Source organism: Microcaecilia unicolor, chromosome 6 (assembly GCF_901765095.1).
Source record: "Microcaecilia unicolor chromosome 6, aMicUni1.1, whole genome shotgun sequence".
Taxonomy (NCBI): domain Eukaryota; kingdom Metazoa; phylum Chordata; class Amphibia; order Gymnophiona; family Siphonopidae; genus Microcaecilia; species Microcaecilia unicolor.
Genome location: NC_044036.1, coordinates 97,558,137 through 97,579,248, shown reverse-complemented (window position 1 = coordinate 97,579,248; position 21,112 = coordinate 97,558,137). Strand labels below are relative to the sequence as shown.

The window sequence follows — 21,112 nt, the reverse complement described above, 5'->3', positions numbered from 1 at the left end:
CCCTCTGCGCCCCCCCCCCCCCCCGTCCCCCTCTGCGTCCCCCCCCCCCCCCCAAATTGCAGAGCTGGCTATAGCCAGGGAGAGAGCCTGGGGGGGGGGGGGGGCAATGCATTACTCCAGGAAAACACAATTAAATGATCCCAGGTTCCAATCTAATTCATGTTTAATGTGCGATAAAATGCCATAAATAAGTAAATAATTATAAACTTTTAGTGTTGAGCACCTGATTCTCAAAGTGAACATATTCCAAACACTATAATGAAAATAAAATGATTTTTTTCTACCTTTGTTGTCTGGTGACTGTTTTTCTGATCATGCTGGCCCAGTATCCGATTCTGCTGCTATCTGTCCGCTTAACTGCATTTCCAGGGCTTCCTTTCCATTTATTTCTTTCCTTTCCTCCTTTCTTCTTCATTTCTGGTCCTCAGCTTCTGCCTATTTTCTTCATCCATGTGCAGTTTTTCTCCTCTCTTCCTTTTCCCTCATCTCATCTCCTTCCTCACTCTTCCTTCCCCTCCATCCATGTCCAAAATTTCTTCTCTCTCCCCTGCCCTCCATCCACCCATGTCCAGCGACCCTTCTCTCCCCCTGCCCTCCATCCACCCATGTCCAGTGACCCTTCTCTCCCCCTACCCTGCATGCACCCATACCCAGCGACCCTCCTCTCCCCTGCCCTGCATGCACCCATACCCAGTGACCCTCCTTTCCCCTGCCCTACATCCACCCATGTCCAGCAGTGAGCCTCCTCTCTCCTGCCCTCCATCCACCCATGTCCAGCAGTGACCCTCCTCTCCTCTCCCCTGCCCTGCATGCACCCATACCCAGTGACCCTCCTTTCCCCTGTCCTCCATCCACCCATGTCCAGCAGTGACCCTCCTCTCCCCTGCCCTCCATCCACCCATGTCCAGCAGTGACCCTCCTCTCCCCTGCCCGCCATCCACCCATGCCCAGCAGTGACCCTCCTCTCCCCTGCATGCACCCATACCCAGCGACCCTCCTCTCCCCTGCCCTGCATGCACCCATACCCAGTGACCCTTCTTTCCCCTGCCCTCCATCCACCCATGTCCAGCAGTGATCCTCCTCTCCCCTGCCCTGCATGCACCCATACCCAGCGACCTTTCTCTCCCCTCCATCCACCCATGCCCAGCGACTCCCTTCTCTCCCCTGCCACCCCCTCCCAAGTTGTTCAGCGAATTCTCCCTCCCTCCCGATCCGGTCCCTCACCGACTCCTTGTCCTTCGGCGCTTCAAAATGGCCGCCGAGACTTCAGCAGAAGTCTCGCGAGGCCGCCTCTGGAAGTCTCTTCGGCCATTTTTAAAGCGCGAATCGGCAGCGGGGGAGAGTCAGCTGGTAGCGGGCAGGCAAGACTGCCTGCCCTGAAGAATTAGAAGAACAAGGAGTCGGTGAGGGACCGGATCTGGAGGGAGGGAGGAGAGCCAGAGCCGGCTCGTGATATTTAACAACCGGCTCGCAAGTCGGTAGAAAATTTAACAACCGGCTCTTGTGAGCCGGTGCGAGCCGGCTCCAGCACACCACTGCAAACATCTCACAGCATACTTAGCAGCTATGCTATCAAAGGGCCTTTTCCCCCATGAAAAAGGCAACATCATCCTAACGCCAGTACCCAAAAATGCAAAATCTAGCAGAAGTGATGTCAAAAACTAAGACCAGTAGCCTCCATTTCTCCCATTGCCAAACTATTGGAAAGCATAGTCACGAAACAACTTATAGGAACAAATTTTCCATCCTCCACAACTCTCAATCAGGCTTTAGATCACAAAATACACTGAAACGGTCCTAATTGCCCTCATAGCCAACTTTGGGAGAGAAATCAGCCTGGGCAGAAAAATCCTACTGCTGCAATTTGACATGTCATCAGCCTTCGACATGGTTGACCATCTCACCTTACTAGGACTACTTGACAAGATTGGGATAAGTGGAAAAGTATTCAAATGGTTTGAGAGATTCCGAACAACGAGATCATACCAAGTTAAAATGGTGAAATGTGTTATCCCCCCACTTGGAAAGCCACTTGCAGAGTACTGTTTAACATCATGATGATGCCATTAGCTAAACAAGGTCTCAACCCTTTCATCTATGCCGACGAAGTTTCCATATTCATCCCTTTCCAAAATACTTAGTGACATCATGAAAAGGATCAAAGTAGGGTTAGATAGGATGGAAACATGGGCCAGCACATTCAAACTGAATAATAGACAAGACAAAATTGTTAGTAGTAACAGCTCCACATAACACAGTCTTCCACAACATCACCATAGAAGGGATCATATACCCCCTATCAAACAACTTTAAAGTCCTGGGAGTTGTCATTGATCAAAAACTAATCTTCAAATCCCAGGCTGCAAAGTTGGTAACCAAAATATTCCAAGTCATGTGGAAACTGAGGAGCTACTTCCCCACCAAAGTCTTCTGACCCCTAGTTAAATCAACAGTACTCGCGCACATGGACTACTGCATTGGAATATACTCAGGGTGCAAAGAACAAATCCTGAAGAGACTTCAAACAGCCCAGAACACAGTTGCCAGACTAATTTTCCAGAAACTACGCTTTGAGAGGGCAAGCGCAGTACTACAGTCCCTACACTGGCTCCCGATCAATGTGCGCATTACCTTCGAACTATACACCACGGTTTGTTAAATAATCTTTGATGAAGCCCCAGCATATATGTCAACCCTGATTAATTTATCTCTAAAGAGCACATTGTCTGATGCGAGGAACTACCTAACTCGCCACTACCCCAGATGTCACAAACTCAGTTATAAGTCTGTGCATGCAGTGAGCTTCCCTTACCAAAGCACCAAGTGGTGGTACACTTTACCCAAGTCTTTAAGATCCCTAACCCCTTATGCCAGCTTTCGAAAACAAGACATTCTTGTTCAGAAACTTCCACCGCGAAGATGATAAAAGCTAACATACCACATCCACTAAGGCCCAACATTTGACTTTTTGCAAAGTTCCAACTGTTTGACCTTATACAAAATACAGACTGTTTCCCTTTCATCCTTTATCCTATCTTGCTGTACATTACCTCATCACCATACCCAAACTCCCAACATAGGACTGTCTTTATATATTACCTTATCATACTTCCAGGCAATAGGGGAGAAAGAAAGAGGAAGGAAATGTCATAGTACTCTGTCATACCACTTATTTTATAGGCTATGTGTTCACTGTGCTTTAATAAAGGGGTGGTGTGAAGATCTGAATTATGCAAGTTTTTATATATTGAACATTTTGTATTGTGTGCATTTGTAATGAAGACTGACTTATCTGGTTTTATAGAGCATGAGAAACTTGATAATGCACAGCACCTATGTTTAGCAGAAGACAAACTCCCATCTTGTTCTGAATTTGGATCCCAAGCTGGTCGGAAGCACATACAGAACAAACACACCTTCACATCTCCTCCTCCTCCTCCTCAAGACGAGCAAAACCAAGACACAGATAGCATCCTCGAAGACCTCTCTGTACGTTCCTTTGTAAGGTAAAGTGTCCTTCCATCTTTTGTTGCGTATATGTGGTTTTAAACAGTTGAATCAGTCTTACATTGGTATTGTAGAGAGGTTAAGCCAGTGATTCCTCCAACCTGGTCCTGGAGGCACCCCAGCCAGTCAGGTTTTCAGAATATCAACAATGAATATTCATGAGAGAGATTTGCATGCATTGGGTGGTAGTAAATGGAATCCGCTTGGAGGAAAGGAAGGTGAGTTGTGGAGTGCCACAGGGGTCGGTACTAAGGACGATTTTGTTTAATATATTTGTGACGGATATTGCTGAAGTGTTAAAAGGAAAAGTTTGCCTTTTTGCAGATGACACAAATATAGCCAATAGAGTGGATACCCTGGAGGGAGTAGAAGCCATAATAAGAGATCTCCAAAAATTAGAATGGTCAAAGGTCTGGCAACTAAATAGTTGGCAACTGCTTTGAACATATGTGGAAAGAACTCACAAATTGTGCCTTATGAAAATACACATATTGTTTAGATGTCATCTCAGAATGATACTGTATTTAGCTTTGGCATTTGTTGTCAAGTTTCATTTTGATTTAGTCTTCAACAGTACGAATGTGGAATGAGTGAGAACTGAAATAAATGGTGTGAATTAATTTATAATAAGTTGTTGAGAATATCATTTATTCTGGAGTCCTTAGATACATTTAAATAATAGACTCTGATGCCTAATTATTATCCCCTTGTATTTGTATAACTAAAATTTAATGCCAAGAAGTGCAGAGTGATGCACTTTCAGTGCAGAAATTCAAAGGAGATGGAGGAGAGAGATTAATAAGCACAGCACAGGAGAGGGACCTTGGGTGTCATGTTCCTCACCTCGGCGGCGGGGCCCTCCAGTGTCGTGGCTTGGTTCCCTCTCCGCGGGCTTGGTACTCCCGCCATTCTTCCTGGTGCTGTTTCTCGTGTCCCTCGTGCACACTGCTCCTTTCCTCTCGGCGCTCTGCCCCTTTACCTTGGTGTGCTGCTTGGGAAACGTCGGGGCTGCTCGGCATCGTTAGCCCGCCTCCACCTTAATGCTCTGCGGGGATTGGCCTCCGCGGGTGGACTCCTCCTTTTCTACTCCCCTGACCAATGGGCAGATTCTTTTCTGGGGTGCTTCTCTCCTATTGGGTCTGGCTGGGGCTCTGCTTTACTCTGCCCTATGGCAGCTCTCCTTCTGTCCCCTGTATCTCTGCTGATGTCAGACACCAGCACTGTTTCCTTGGAGCTCTCTCTCTCTGCTTCAGGGCTTCGGCTCCTACTTAGGTAAGTGCTTCCTTTTCAGTGTATTGCTATTTTTCCCTTTGCCTTCTGGTTTCTGAATTCCTGCCTGTACCTGGATTACTCTCTTGCCTGCTGCCTGCCTGTTTGACGCTACCTGTACCTGGATTATTCTCTTGCCTGCTGCCTGCCTGTTTGACGCTGCCTGTACCTGGCTTACCCTCTTGCCTGCTGCCTGCCTGTTGAATGCTGCCTATACCTGGACTACTCTCCCTCCCAGCTGATTCCCTTGGCACCCTTTGCTATTGTCTCTCCACGTAAGTCCTGCTGGCCGCCCACACCTGGGTCTCAACCTCCAGGGAACGGTGGTCACCTCAGGTGAACTTTGGGGTTGCCTGGCCTCCAAGCAGAACCCAGGTTTGCTACTTTGGCAGTGCTCTACTTGGCACAGGAACTTCCGTGTATGACATTGGGGTGATGGTGTCTTAGGATCTCAGGGTGACAAAAGTAGAGTGATGTGGTAGCCGTCTTAGTCCACTTTTAAAGGTAATAAATAGAAATAAAACATGGAAAAGAAAATAAGATGATACCTTTTTTTTTATTTTTTTTATTTATTTGTAATTTTAATGAATTTTACAAGATACGCTTATACAGAAAAGGAGTATTATCTTACCATACAAGAGAATATTTTATAAAGAAAATCTATTAAATGATAATTACTGCTAAAGTCCACAATTATAGGCAAGGCACAATTCAAAAATTGGTTAACATAGGAAAAAATGAGTAGAACATGTTCCCACTTATCCTATCACGGAGTAGATACTAATGGAGGAAGCACAAGAGAGTTTACGGCTGGTTCTTGTCTGGAGTCCAGGAATTTTGCTAACTGATCACTCTCAAAGAAAACATATTTAATTGATTGAAATTTAACAACACATTTGCAAGGAAAATTAAGCCAGAAAATTCCCCCCTGTGACAATACACGATCACGAAGTTTCAAAAAAGACTGACGTCTTTTCTGAGTTTGTCTTTGCAATTCAGAAAAACTTCATGTCTATGTTTAAAGAAAGTTTTCAAGATCCAGTCCCGATCCGGCTGTAGAACAAAGTCTATAATTAATGTAGCAGGTTGTACTCCACATAGTTCATCTTCAATTGTTTGTGATAAATTCAAATTTAGCTCCTCAAATGGGGTTTCCATAGATGGTATTATGCGCTCACTTGGTTTCTTAACATAGGGAGCCAAATAATAAATCCTTGCTACAGGTGGAAACAATTGTTCAGTAATTTTTAATACTTCAGAAAGATATCTTTTGAATGTTATTAAAGGAGCCACTGCTGGAACTTTAGGAAAATTTATAAATCTCAATGTTTTCATCCTTTGTAAATTTTCTAAAGTTTCTATTTTCCTCTGTAAGTATACATTTTCTTTTATTAAAGTTATTTGACACTCTTTAATTTGATTTGTTTCAAGTATAATTGTTTGTTCAAAAGTTTTAGATTGTTCCAACTGTTTTTCCAAGTCTGCTATTTTAGCTTGATTTGATTGAGTAACTTTAACTATTGGAGATAGTTTCTGGGTTAAAGAATCTTCTAAACATTCCAAAGCATCCCAGATTTTTTCTAGGGTTATTTTCTCCGGTTTTTTAGGAAATAATTTCAATGTTACCTCTTCCTGAGCTCCTTTCTCAGAGCCAGTCTTGCTCTCCTGTGATTCAATTCCTGCTCCTTCGGTATTCTCAGCAGTAACCACCAGCACTGCTGCACTCGGCATTCTGCTAGCAGAGTCTGCCCCTGCTCCCAGATCAGACATCTCCTCATCGGGTCTAGTCAATCCAGGGCTCTGGTCTGCCAGCATTGCAGGCATCGAAGGAGGACTCCGTTCCTCTGGGCTCAGAGTGGTGTCTCCCTCAGGCAGGTAGGTCGGTTCTCCTCTCATCGATCCCTCCTGCAGCAAGGGTTGTTGCCCAGTCAATTCTACTCTGGGAACAGTGAAACGTTCCATCGGTCCCAATTCCTGTCTTGCAGAGGGAGCAGGGTAAGCTCTCTGTTTGCCCCGTCTCTTGGGCATGGAAATGTATTTTTTAAGGAAAAAAAAAACAGCAAGAGGGAGTTGAGTGAGGAGCTGTTTCACACACGTCCTATTCAGACGCCATCTTGCCTCTGTTTCCAAGATGATACCTTTTTTATTGGACTAACTTAATACATTTTTTGATTAGCTTTCGAAGGTAACCTTTCTTCTTCGGATCAGAAATAAGCAAATGTTGATAAATAAGAGTATATATAAGTGAAACACCAAAGCATTCCAATGATAGCTTCACAGGAAGAGAAGTGGGGTGGATAAGGTGAGAAACAGGGGGAGCTAGGCAGTGGCGCAGCAAGGGGAGCTGCCACCCGGGGCGGTTTGTCGTTGCACCCCCCCCCCCCCCCCGGGTGCAGCACAATTACATCCCCCCCCCCCCGACCCAGTGCCTACCCTCCTCAACTCCATCCAACCAGCTCCCGCACCCTACCTTTAAAGAAATCTCGGAAGCCGTGGTGAGGCAAGGTGCAGCGCCTTGCGCCTGCATGTAAAAGAAATGTGGATCGTCTCATCGGGCCTTCCCTCACTCTGTCCCACCCTTGCGGAAATAGGAAGTTGCGTCAGTGGAGGGCGAGACAGACAGAGTGAGGGAAGGCCCGATGAGACGATCCACACTTTTTTTTACATGCAGGCGCGAGGTGCTGCGCCTCGCCACGGCTTCTGAGATTTCTTTAAAGGTAGGGTGCGGGAGCTGGTTGGACAGAGTTGAGGAGGGTAGGCACTGGGTCTGGGGGTGTTGATGCGCCGAGGGGGGTGTCATCGTGCTACACCCGGGGGGAGGGGGGAGCTGGCAGGGAGCACCCCCCTTGAGCTGACACCCGGGACGGACCGCCCCCCCTTGCTACGCCACTGGAGCTAGGTGGATGAGAGACAGGGACAGATGCGTGGTAGATAGGAGGGTGACAAAGCCATAGAATGTTAACCCAGATCTTTAATTCCTGTCTTGTGGGTGTCAAAATATTTAATCATTTTGACTTCAAAGGTCTTGCATTCCTGGATTGTCTTGAAGTTTCCTTTTAGTATGCTCACCATAAAGTCATTGATACATGTTCTGGTTTTGTAAAGTGCTGTTCCAAAGAGGTGACATCCTAGTTGGCACTGGCATTTTTCATATGATGTCTATGTAAGTTAAATCTCGTCTTTAGCATCTGGTTTGTTTCTCCAACATAGCACCCTTCTTCACACTTTTTACATTGAATGATATATACCACATATGATGAAACAGTGCGATAAGGTGGTGGCCATGGCTTCAGGGATGCTAGGCTACATAGAGAGGGGTATAATCAGCAGAAGATAGATGGTGTTGATGCCCCTGTACAAGTTGTTGGTGAGGCCCCACTTTGAGTATTGTGTTCAGTTTGGGAGGCCATATCTTGTTAAGGATGTAAAAAGACTTGAAGCTGTTCAGAAAAAATGGTATGGGATTTGCTTCACACGATTTATGAGGAGAGACTTGCTGACCTGAACATGTATACCCTGGAGGAAAGGACAGACAGGGGTGATATGATACAGACATTAAAATATTTGAATGGTATAAATCTACAAACAAACCTTTTCCAGAGACGGGAAGGTGGTAGAATTAGAGGACATGAATGGAGATTGCAGGGGGGGGGGGGGGGGGGCAACTCAAGAATAATTTCAGGAAGTACTTTTTCACAGAGAGGGTGATAGATACCTGGAATGCCCTCCCGAGGGAGGTGGTGGAGATGAAATCGGTAATGGAATTCAAAAATGTGTGGGATAAACACAAATGAGTCATGTACAGAAGGCATGGAACCAAACAAGCTTAGCAGTGAATAGATTGCAACACCAGTAATTGGGAAGCAAAGCCAGTGCTAGATTGCAACACCAGTAATTGGGAAGCAAAGCCAGTGCTGGGCAGACTTCTACGGTCTGTGCCGTAATGATGGCTGGACAGATTGAGCTTCAGTAGCTGGAGAATAAGGTTGGTACTGGGCAAATTTCTATGGTCTGTGCCCTGAAAATGATATGGACAAAGCATGATCAAGTAAGTATACATATGTAATTCACATATGTGAGTCATTCTATTCCCTTAATCACTTTGGTTGCCCTTCTTTGTACCTTTTCCAATTCCACTATATATTTTTTAGAGATGCGGCACCAGTTAGATAATTGCACCTTTTAAGGTCACCTCTACCTTATATTCTGTTCTCCCTGCCTTGCACCCTCCCATATGTATTGCTGCCATATCCCTATCCCTTCTAGGGTGGCTCTTAACAATTCTGGTTTGTATTATATTCTTTGTTGTAAATTCTGCTGTGAAATCTAGTTTCCAAACAGTGTAGGTTTATTTATTTGGATTTTTTTGCTCACACCTTTTTCAGTAGTAGCTCAAGGTGAGTTACATTCAGGTACACTGGATATTTCTCTGTCCCAGGAAGGCTCACAATCTAAGTTTGTACCTGAGGCAATGGAGGGTTAAGTGACTTGCCCAAGATCACAAGGAGCAGCAGTGGGATTTGAACCGGCCACCTCTGGATATCAAGACCGGTGCTCTAACCACTAGGCCACTCCTCCATTCTATGTATAGTGCAGGAGGTTAGCGCAAGAAATTCAGTGACAACAAGAAATTCAGAGGCTAACATACTAATATGTGCCCAATGTTGCAACCAAATTATACACATTTGTATGCATAAAATGGGAGAGCATGCCATTTGTCATGGAAAATGGGCACATGAGCATGTGTTAGCAGAAGAATCATTATTGTATCTGCACCTGGAGTTGCATGTGTATGCATACGCTATGCACCATTGTGTGCCTGGAATTTCTGTTCTGCACATACATGTTATTTCTGCAGTCATTTCACAGCTGCAGCACCTCTCCCTTAACCCTGAACACACTGGAGAATACTTGCTGCTTAATGTGCCCAGATGTGCAGGCTGACCTAAGTCTGAAAAAGTTCCCCTTCAGCAAAGTAAGAAAAAGCATTGCTGGTCCTTCATGCTCACAGAAAAGAAACAGGCATCAAATATTCAGCAACCTAGCAGCATAAGAACAAGCTAACTTTTTACTCCTCAGAGCATGTATTAAAGCCCCAGGGTTAGAATATTATGCACTCAGCCTTCAGTTTTTCTGTGCACTTCTTTGCGTCCTGGTTTAATAGCTAAAATTTAATTACTTTGGTTTTAAATGAGTAGTGTGCTGATGTCTGTGTGAGTGTCTGTGCAGTTTTCATGTGTGCTAAACTCCTTTCTGCATAGGGTGGCATAATAACGCAGAAAACTGTTCGCAGAACCTGCGCTAACCTCCTGCACTTTTACATTGGCTCCTCAGTTGAGTAGTTTGCTACTGATTACTATATATACTGCCACCTAGTACTGGAGAAGTGCAGCAGTACCTGTTGCAATGGGACAGTGGCATCCTGTGGTTAAACTATAAAATCCTTGCTTTGAAATCTCTTGATAGTGCTATCTAATCTTTCAATATATTATCACACTTGATTTAATTTTATTTTTCCTGTCAGACCAAAAGAATGATTTGGCACCATTCCTTTCATACTGTCCCTCTCCCTCAACTTCAAGTCAGAGAGAGACACCAAAGCACACATATACATTAATGAGCCATGCTCCAAATTCTTTCTCCACTTGTTGTTTTGTTAACATAAATAGACATTTAAAAAAGTGTCCTCTATGTCTTTACATCTGCTCATGTCTGCTGAATTTTGGCAGTGCATATAACAATACATGCCCTTACTGTGTAAGCACACTGTATAGGAGAGAGTAACTTATGTATAACCTTCTTCAAGAATGAGAGACTTTATTTTCCTTTACTTTTTTTTCCTTTCTCTAGTCTTTCATCTGACTCAGGAAGATCACAGAAACCCTTTGCATCTCCTCCTCCTCCTCCTTCAAGTTCCCAGAATTTTTTGCAGGTTGATGCTTCAGGGAATTTAGTAAACAGAACACATTCTCCTGCTGGCCTGCCCACAACAACACCTGCCTCAGAACAGAAACCCACTTCAGCCTTTCCAGAGAACAACCTGGGATTTGAAGGAGAGGGGACTGGAGCAACGTCTGCAGCAACAGGTAAGATTCTTTACCTATGATCTCTAAGTGAGGGATTAGGAGTAATTTCAAGAGGGAAATTTTGTGATTTTTCAGTGTGGGCTTGCAAAGATTTTCTGTCATTGAAAGTGTCTTGGAATCGTCCCAGTAGCTGAACACTGCTATGCAGAAAGATTCTCAACGTGAACCTTCAGTCTAGTCTCTCACAGCTTTGGTTAGCTGGGGATGGTCTGGAGTCAGTGTTCAAAGCCTCTGGTGGGAGAGGCATAGTCATCACTTAAGGGTGACATCTAGTCATTAGATGACTAAAAGTTTCCAGAAGAAGCTCTATGAAGGACTGTCACTGCAATGACCAGCCTAAGTAGTTTATTATGGATGAGAGAAATGCATTGTGAATAAAATAGAGGATAAATTCTCAAGTAGTTGTAAATGAAGGCTCATGGTCCAGATCTCAACCCTGATTCTAGCTCAGCTTAGAAGCCTTTCTTACTCCTTCTGGCATTTTTGATCTCCGTTCTTTCCATTCTGCTCTTCATTTTTGACCAGGTTGTCTTGTACCCATTCAATTCAAACAGTTTCAAAAATATTTAGTCCACATAGAATATATCCAAAATGAGAAGAAAAGAAATATAATAAGGAAAAACAAAGATATAAAGTGCATAAACAGGTGTTGCAAAAGAGGACTCAGTTTTTAACCATTAACAGTAGAAACATCTTTTCTACTCACAAGAAAATCAGAGAGTTGCTTAGGCTCAAAAAATAGGAAATTTGAAGAACCACAAGATAACAAAACGACATAGAAATTACAAACCAAAATTCGCCCCAAGGGCTAAGACTCGAGGCCTCAGGGCTAAGACTTCTTTATGCCTCTTTTGGGTTTCACTAGAAAGATCAGGATAAATCCTTACTTTAGAATCCCCTCCTCACCAAAAAAAAATATGTCTTCCTTAATACCAAATTCCATTCGTGTTCTAGGGCAAAAGAGGCTATCAAGGTCTTTTTCTCAGTAACAACTTCGAGTGAACTTTTCAAAAAAAGCTGTTAGGTCCATAGCATCCTGAGAGTGTTTCTTCCATATTCTTCTTCTCCAATGCCAAAGATGGATAATAACCCTTGGTTATAGGTGGCAAATTGTTACTTGAAAAATCCAAGACTTCCATCAGGTACTTTTGCAGTATTGTCAAAAGGTTTATAACAGGAGATTTGGGAAAGTTCAAAAAGCATAGATTTAAAACTCTACTCTATTTTTCTAAATATTCCGGGGGGTTTTTCATCAGACCCATTTTAACAGAAACACAGGACATTTTAACACAGGACTGGAGATCTTTTAAGTCCATTTCTACTTTATTTAAATGTAGAGGTTGCTGAGTTTGGCTATTCATCTGCTGTCGAACTAACTCACTGACTTTGTTCAAATCTTCAGTCATTTTAACAGAAAAATTAATTAGAGGGAGTTCCAAACCTTTAATGACTTCCCTTCGCTAGCTGCAATATTGCCTTGAAAAAACACCTCTGTTCTTCCAGCTAACAACGTAGAAGGAGTGGAAGATACAGTTGGACCTCCCTCTAGGCCAGCTACCACTTTTGCAAGTGGCAGACTCTGCAGCATATCGACTGCTTCCAGGTTGAGAAGGGGCCACCTTTTCTTTGGGGATAAACAAAACTCCTTCCGAACTTTTCTCCGCTGTCAAGGGAAATGCCAAAAATTGGGTCCCTTTTGCAGGAATGATTCCAGAGGCCTCCAAAGTAGGCTGGGCTGAGGAAGACACCAGACCAGTGGAGGAGGGAGTCCTTCTGAACTTAGTCTGCCTCTTCTTTATCATATTCTATGGATAATGGCAGTCCACATCAGGGAGGTAAGACAGATGCTCACAAACATCCATTCATAGTGACGTCTTGGATGTGGGTTCAAAAGCATAAATTTTAAGATGGTGGAGATCATACCACCAACATGATTTCTTTACATGTATTATGGTGGGTAAGATTAAGTAATGGAAGACGTGAAGGTCATTCGTTTTACTTTGGCTATTTATCTTCAGTAATAATATAAGCTTCTACTAAAAAGAATGCTAATTTTAAGTGATTTTTAAGTATTGCTACTTTCTTTTTTGATAAACAGGATGTAATCAACCGCACACATTGATGAATCCATTCAGTGCTACTAAGATGGATCAGCTCTCCTAAACTTTGGAAGAGAACCAAGGTGTTATAATAATGCATTCCCGTGTTCCTGTTGCCTCAAATTACCTCATTCATTTTTTTCTTCTCTGAAGCTTACAGATGGGTTAGCTCCCTCTCTAGCCTTTTTTGATAGATTGTTGCATGTTTTTCTTTGGGCACCTATGTTTTAATTTTTTGTGATTTTTTGTTTTTGTTTTTTAGTAATACAATTTTTTTAAAAAGGAGATAATCACCCTTTTTTCCCCTTTACTTTCGCTGCTGCTGCTTCTCAAAATTAAGTGGCCATTTTTAAGGTGGCTGACCAGATGAGGGATTTAGGCATCATCCTAAATGCAGAAAATAGATGGCAAGAGCAGATATCCATGGTCACTATGTTTGGTGTTTGGGAGAAAATCATGAAATGGCTTCTTGTTGGTCATGTGCTCGTATGTTTCCATGGGCCTGAAGATCAAGATCTGCAAACTCTCTGCCATTCATTACTTAAATCTTCAGGAGCTCTGTTGAAGAATGAGTCGATATGGAAAGAGGCAATGGAGCTTGCTGGTTCCCCAAGGTAATGCAGTCAGATCAAGAAAATGTGGCCATAAGATACAGAAAAATTCACCATCATATTGGGTTCCACAAGCTTAATTAAAAAGAATTTTCAAGCACATACGTTTTCACGCTTGCCTATAGACATTACATCTTATGGACTCCAGAAAGAAGCTCTCTTTGGCATGATGCAAGTACTGTGGCGAGCATTAACAGTAAGTTTGAGAGATAGAGATCATACTTCATATACCCTAACTTAGAAGCGAGGTTTGTTACTCTTATGGTATGTGCAAAACTCACCATTTTGGAGACATACCCTCTGGGGAGATTGCCCTATCTTGGAAAGAAAAAGTGGCTCTCAGAGAAAGAGAGAGAGCGCAAGCTGTTTTGTCTTCCTACATGGCAGATCTTTGTTCCATACCTATACTACCAGAAAAATCTTTGATGTAAGCAGGGCTTCATAGTACAGAGCTTAAAGTCTATAGTGCAGAACAACAGCTGAAAGCTAGCTCATTGTGTCAAGAATAAGCTTCTAGCTTACTCAATACAGATGAAAGGTCCATGACACCCAGCGCTATACACACGGTACAAAGAAGCTCCTTGTTGGATCAGACAGGAAATCTTTAGGAGTGTTCTGTTTTCTGTCCACAGGCCAGAATGATGGGCTAGCAAACTCTTCTGGTATACTGCTTGTCAGTGCAAGCAAATCAAATGCTTTACAATTTAATATGGAAAAAGAAAGAACCACGACTTAGTTTGACAGAAAGGTTCCTTTAAGAATGGCAGTCTCTGAAAGGACTTTATCCCAAATATAGTTGTTCATTTTGGATTTATATCGTATATGATATTGGTTTTGGTTTGTGGGAGCTGGACTCAATCTGTTCAAAACAAATATCACATCATTGAACAATAAATTATTTGAGCATCAATTTTTTAAAATTTATTTAAAATGTTCAAACAATTTGCAGGAGAAAACTTGTTCAGGTAAATGAAGATATACAAGAGAGTAAAATATGTAATTTACAGAGTCCCCAAGTTGGGGGGGGGGGGGGGGGGGGGAAACGCAGAATCACGAGAGGGGGAAAAAAGTCAATAATCAAAATCTACATAAAATTAAATAGATGATAGATTCAAGGCTGGGCACTAACAATTATATGAAGGCAACAGTGAATCCTGGAGATTCGGTAAAGACTAGGGACCCTGTTTACTAAGCCACACTGTAGGCACGCTAACGTTTTTAGTGCTTGCTAATGCTAGAGACACCCATATATTCCTGTGGGTGACTAACATTAGTGCGTGCTAAAAATGGTAGCACACCTTAGTAAACAGAACCCTTGGTCTCTCAGATGGATCACTTCTAATTTTTTCAGCCAGAAAGAAAGACATTTAAGAAGGTTCAAAGAATACATTTTTGTGCTACCATGTTTTACTGCAGATTCACAATAAAATTTTAACCAAAACAAAGCACCAATTTGTAACATTTCAGACATAATTAAAAAAATGTTTTCTGTGTTGTCGGGTAGACTTAGCTAAATCAGGAAATACGTTTTATCCTAACATTGTAGAACAAAACTTGATGATATTTAAAGAATTACCTAAGTACTAAATCCCTATCCAGTTCAAATAAAAAAGTAAATACCATTGTAGTTTTCTCAACTACCCCAGCCCAGAGAATGATTCTAGCATATTAGTCAAGTCTAAACTATCTGAAGAGATCTGTGATGCTTCCAGTTGGTCTCCAATTTGCTGAGCTACTCTAGATGCACTTTGCAGTGTGCATACTGTGCAGTGTTTTGGCTCATGGGAAGCTCTATTTGTTTTTTCTAAAGTTTTATGTCTGTATAATATACAGATATCCTACTTCAGATATATTGAGTCCTGAAGCAGGCATCTTGTTGCTGAAACATGGTTCTGTATCGAGTCTGCGTGTACTTTGATATCTGTTTAATAAATTTATTGCAACCTACCTCTGGACTGCATCGTTTTATTGGTTGGCCAACTTCCCTTCCCTACTTTGTTGATTTTTATGGATTTGGCTTCATAGGGAATTGTCCTTTTTGTTGATGTGTGCTGTTGCTATGCACACACCACTCCCAATGGCACTTAGGGAGCTGTGTTATCCCTCTGCACCGATATGTCCTGCTCCGGAGAAGGCAACAGTTTCAGTTTAGGAGGTGAGGAACTTTTGTTCACGAAAGATGAGCAGGTGTGATGATCTTAAGGTGGCCAAACAGGTAGAAAAGGCAATGGTGAAAGCCAGAAGGATGCATGGGTCCGTAGTGAGAGAAATGGCCAGTAGAAAAAGAAGGTGATGATGCCCCTGTATAAGATTCTGGTGAGAGCTCATTTAGAATATTGTGTACAATTTTGGAGACTGAACCTTCAAAAAGATATAAACAGGATGGAGTCAGTCCAGAAGGTGGCTACTAAAAAATGATCAGTGGTCTTTTTCTTATTTAGCTTCATATTGGTGGAATAAAATTACGCATAGTATACACATTGAATCAGGTTACTCCAATTTTCGTAAGATGCTAAAAACTTGGCTGTTTATAAATTCTCAAGCTGTTTATTTTAGTACTGAATTATTGTTGATTGTTAAATTCCTGTGGAATCTGGGGTATGCCCTACTCTTAAATTGTAAGCTGTTCTGAACTAAGGTTTTGGTATGTGTGGCCTATAAATGGTATTTGTAAGGTAAAAGAGTAATGTAGTGTCTTCGTCATAAAGCCTGTTGGGACAGACTTAAAGATCTCAATATGTATTCTTTGGAAGAAAGGCTGGAGAGAGGAGATATAATAGAGACATTTAAATACTTATGGGGCATAAATGCACAGGAGGCGAGTCTCTTTCAATTGAAAGGAAGCTCTAGAATAAAGGGGCATAGGATTAAGATGAATGGGGATAGACTTAGAAGTAACCTGAGGAAATAAGTTCTTCATGGAAAGGGTGGTGAATTTGTGGAACAGCCTTCCAGTGGAAGTGGTGGAAACAAAAACAGTATCTGAATTCAAGAAAGCTTGGGACAAATACATAAGATTTCTAAGGGAGTAATAGAGTAGATGGAATGGATGGACAGACTGGATCAGGCTATACGGTCTTTATCTGCCCACATTTTTCTGTGTTTTCTATATTTTGATGAGGCTCAGAGAAACATCTAAGGTCAAGGATGGCACTGGGCCCTCTTTCCCCCAGTACACCTTCTAGTGACCCACTCCCAGAAAAGGGCACATCTGACTCATGATTAACAAAAAAAGACCATTGGACCAGATTCAGGTAATGGGTTAGGATCAGGAAGATAGGCCTTCCTATACACTACACCATATAAATTAAAAGGGACCCACAGAGAGTTGCTTCACGATGCTGCCATGTTGCTCCATTTTTTGAACAGGTTTTTGATTAATATTTTTATTGAAAACAGCTATGATCCCAGTTTATGAATGGCAGTATATTAAATCAATAAATTCAAATTCAAAATGTATTTTCTTCTATAATAAGAAAATACAGCTGCACCTGTCGAGTAAAGCTGCCACTGTTCACCCTGGGGTGAAAGCCATTTTAAATCTTTTTTTTAATCTCTAAGGGCTCCTTTTACAAAGCGATTCTACCAATTTTCAGCGTGCTGAATGCGAAGAAGCCCATTCATTTCCCATGGACTTCTTCCTTTTCAGAGCACGCTAATCAATAGTGCCACTTTGTAAAAGGAGCTGTACATTTTTTATTGACGTTTGAATAATATGAACGCACAACTCCATAAGTCACATCAAATACCATCCATATAACCCCATACAAAATTTGTGTTTACAGAATAACAGTTCACAAACTATCCAAACCCCCCTCCACCTAAAAAATCCATCTAGCAATCTGGTAGAGTCCACTGTTGTTCCTTCAGCAGACCCCTATTGTATAACTCCCCTCCACCACCACACACCTTTCATCCCAGTCCTTTTCATTTTCTCATTTTTGAGTACCCCCTTGACATCTGTACAGTGGTCACATAGTCATCTATACATACCTTCACAAATTTCTACTACTTAGTCCAAAAATCAAGGTCATTTGGTGAGAGACTTCTCTAAAATTGGTTTTCTTAATAGCATCAACTTATCAACCATCTCAGGATATTTCTTGGGCTGTGGTCACATTTAGCCTGTAATTATTTGAACTGTACCATAACCTACAGATTGGGAGTTTCTATTTGAGTGGCTAATTATATGCTGTTGTCAACAGAGAATCTCTTTTGCATGTAATAACTGCCCTTTCTTTTACTTTCTAATACATTTTCCAGTTAAAATACACTGTGCATTCTTTTGCTTTGCACCTCCCTTATGTAATTCATTGCTTCCTGCACTACAGACAGAATTGGTCTATAAGACTTTCAGAACATTTCTGAAGATGTACTTTTTCAGCAGGCTTTTGGAGAGCCTTGCTTGGAGCTCAGCTAATTTGTGATGTCCATTGGTGGTTTCTTCTTTTTTAAACTTTACTCTTTTATTTAATTCTGATTAATTTTAATCTAATTATATCAATTAATAGGATGACTGCCTAGATTGTTTGTGTTCTTTATCAGTTTACTGGATTTCATTTCCTCCTTTTATTTGATATTTCGTTGTAATCCGCTTGACCTGTTTTATCAGAATAAGGCATATACCAAATCTAAATAAATGATAAACAACTTTGTCAGTGAAAAGAAAATAGCCAGAACAATAGCACAAAAATCGTTACTGACATATTACTGAGGGGATGTTTTCTAGCTGAGGACCTGTGCTACTTCTAACCAAGAGTCTTCAAAATATAAATACAGCTCAAGTGTTACCTATGCAAAAGCACATGTTTAAAAAAAAGGAAATGCCTAATGAAAAGCTATAGACTGTAATTTCAAACATATAAAATCAAATAGTTTTTGGCCAACATAGGCAAGAAGAAAGGCAAGATGTTGATAACATGCTTTAAGATTTTATTATTACTTATTTTACCCAGCCGTTTCCTCTTGCTCGTTAGAGCATCCAGCTCAGTTAGAGCCAGGGCTGGGATTAATCATCATGAGCCTTCATAACTACCTGGGGATTTCTTCCTTTATTTTGTATGCCTTTCTGAGTTACTTTTAGCCCAGTCTTTTCAGCAGCATTCCTTGGCCAGGAGCCATGCATCAGGGTTCTTTTTGGTGCCCTGCAATCATGGGCCTCAAACCTGACCACTAGGTGTGGCTGTTGCACTGTGACTGGAGCTTCCTCCTTCCAGGGGCTGTGAACACTGCCTTCACAACAGTCCCAGCCAACAGGGAGTATCAAACATCACGAGGTATTAAACTTGGGTCTCTCCGCAAGAGTCACTGAATCAGCCCTAAGTTGCTTTGAGCTAAAATTTCGAGGATTTTATGTTTAGATGAAAAGGCAGTTTGTATCTTCCTGATTATCTTCTTGCTTTTCAGGCCCAAAGAGATTCTCCCCAGCTGCTCTCAAGCATCGCATGACAGCTGAACTGAACTACTTAAGTGCTATCGAAGAATCTGTGCGCCAGCTCTCTGATATGGAACGTATTAGAGGGATATCCCTTGCTCAGCAAGAAACAGTCTCCCTAGCACAGATTCTGAAGGTAACCTAAAGATCTATTATTGTAAGACATCCAGAGGCAGGCACTCCATTTTTTAATGGGGGTTCCATAAACCCAGTGTTCAAATATCCAATTCCTCTGCTAACCAGCAGCTGGAAGGAGACTCAAAAGCTTTAAAAAAAAAATGATAAAGGGGATGGAACTCCTCTCATATAAGTAAAAGCTAAAGAGGTTAGGGCTCTTCAGCTTGGAAAAGAGATGGCTGAGGGGGGATATGATAGAAGCCCACAAAATTCTGAGTTGTGTAGAATGGGTTAAAGTGAATTGATTTTTTACTCTTTCAAAAAGTACAAGAATTAAGTGGCACTCAATGAAGTTACATGGTAATATTTTTAAAACGAATAGGAGGAAATGTTTTTTTCACTCAACGCATAGTTAAGCTCTGGAACTTGTTGCCAGAGGATTTGGTTGCAGTACTTAGCATATCTGGAGGAACTGGATAGACATGGGGAAAGCCACTGCCTTCCCTGGGATTGGTAGCATGGAATCTTGCTACTATTAGGGATTCTGCTAGGTACTTGTGACCTGGATTGGCCACTGTTGGAAACAGGATACTGGGCTAGATGGACCATTGGTCTGACCCAGTATGACTAATCTTAGTTCTAAAAATCAATAAACAGTTCTTTTTCTCTGAGGACAAGCAAGCCTTCGTATTCTCACAGCTGGGTGACATCATCTGATGGAGCCCAGTGCGGATGCTGACTAACGGTATTAACAGAGAACTTTCTAGCTGCGTCCCACCGAGTATGTGCTGGTGCCTTCTGCCCTGCAGTCTTCGTTTGTCTGTGGAGCAGGGAGGACACATCTTCAAGTGCTTATTTTTTAGCGTGTGCCCTCCTGTGCAGGTTTTCTATCCCCTCAAATCATTTTTTTCCTTTAATTTACCCATTCTTCAGTTACCCTTTTAATTTTTTTTAGTTTTTCAGTCATTAAAGTTTTCTTTATTTTTCCGTGTTGCTAGGCCCTTTTAGGCTGGAGCCCCGGTCTTGAACAGTGACCCTTTTTTCCGGTTCAAAATTGAGGAGTTGAATTTGGTCGTGATCCTTTTTCGATGTCCAAGAAGACTCAGTGGCTTCAAAAGGTGTGCCCCGTGTAATCAGGTGATTTCAATGACAGACCTGCACAACAGGTGCATTGGGTGCCTTGGACCTGACCATGAGCCCAAGTCTTGTTCTCTCTGTTTGCAAATGCAGCTGAGGATACAGAGGGTGCGGCAGGTTCAACAGGAGACGTCTTTTGCTCCTCAAAGGCCAATTTGTCGACATTGGCACTGGAAACATCAACCTTCATGGCTGCCAAGTCTTTAACATCCACTGAGAGTGCACTGGCATCGAGGAGATCTCCACCTCCCTTTACATGGGGCACTAAGAGTGGGCCCTGGGACTGGTCAGCATTGAACTCAATACCCAAGGGCATGTATGGGTTTGGCATTGTCCTCATCAGCACCAAAGAACCCCCCCCCCCCCCCTCCTCGGAAGACATACCAGTGCACAAGTCGCCCATCAGTCAGGTCCCCTCTACTGGTCCAAAACCTTCTCAGGCTGCCTGTCTTACAGCTCTCCCCACTCCCCCCCTTTGCCGATGCCTTAATTTGATGAGCTGTCCTGAGCTATGCTCAGGGAGGAGCTGGTGAAGATGGTGCAGTTGCAAACTGCTCAGGTATCGAGGGAGATTGCACCAACTGCAAATCCAACCCAGATTCTTTCTGTGGCTCCTTCCATGCCAGTGTAGAGATCCTCGACACGGGCACCTCACAGGCTGTCGACATCGACCTTGACTCATACAGTACCACTCTCGACATTGGGGGAGGAAGCTTCCCCGGAGTCAAAGAGAGGATTGTACCTCGATGTCTTTGGGGTATGGATATAGATCTATTCCCGGTGCTTCCTTGAGGCAGGCACAGACTCACTCAGTACAACCTGAGTATGGTGAAGAGTCCAAATGAGACTGCT

The 21,112-nt window shown here is 42.5% G+C and overlaps 1 protein-coding gene across 1 annotated transcript in view; it reads left to right on the top strand.

Annotated features, from left to right (window-relative positions):
- Nucleotides 1-21,112, top strand: part of CEP350 (centrosomal protein 350) — a 411,134-nt gene that overhangs the window by 176,086 nt on the left and 213,936 nt on the right. Inside the window, exons 15-17 of the mRNA XM_030208006.1 lie at nucleotides 3,305-3,506; nucleotides 10,627-10,862; nucleotides 18,979-19,142. Of these exons, the coding sequence (XP_030063866.1) occupies nucleotides 3,305-3,506; nucleotides 10,627-10,862; nucleotides 18,979-19,142 (602 nt within the window). The remainder of the gene's footprint in view (nucleotides 1-3,304; nucleotides 3,507-10,626; nucleotides 10,863-18,978; nucleotides 19,143-21,112) is intronic.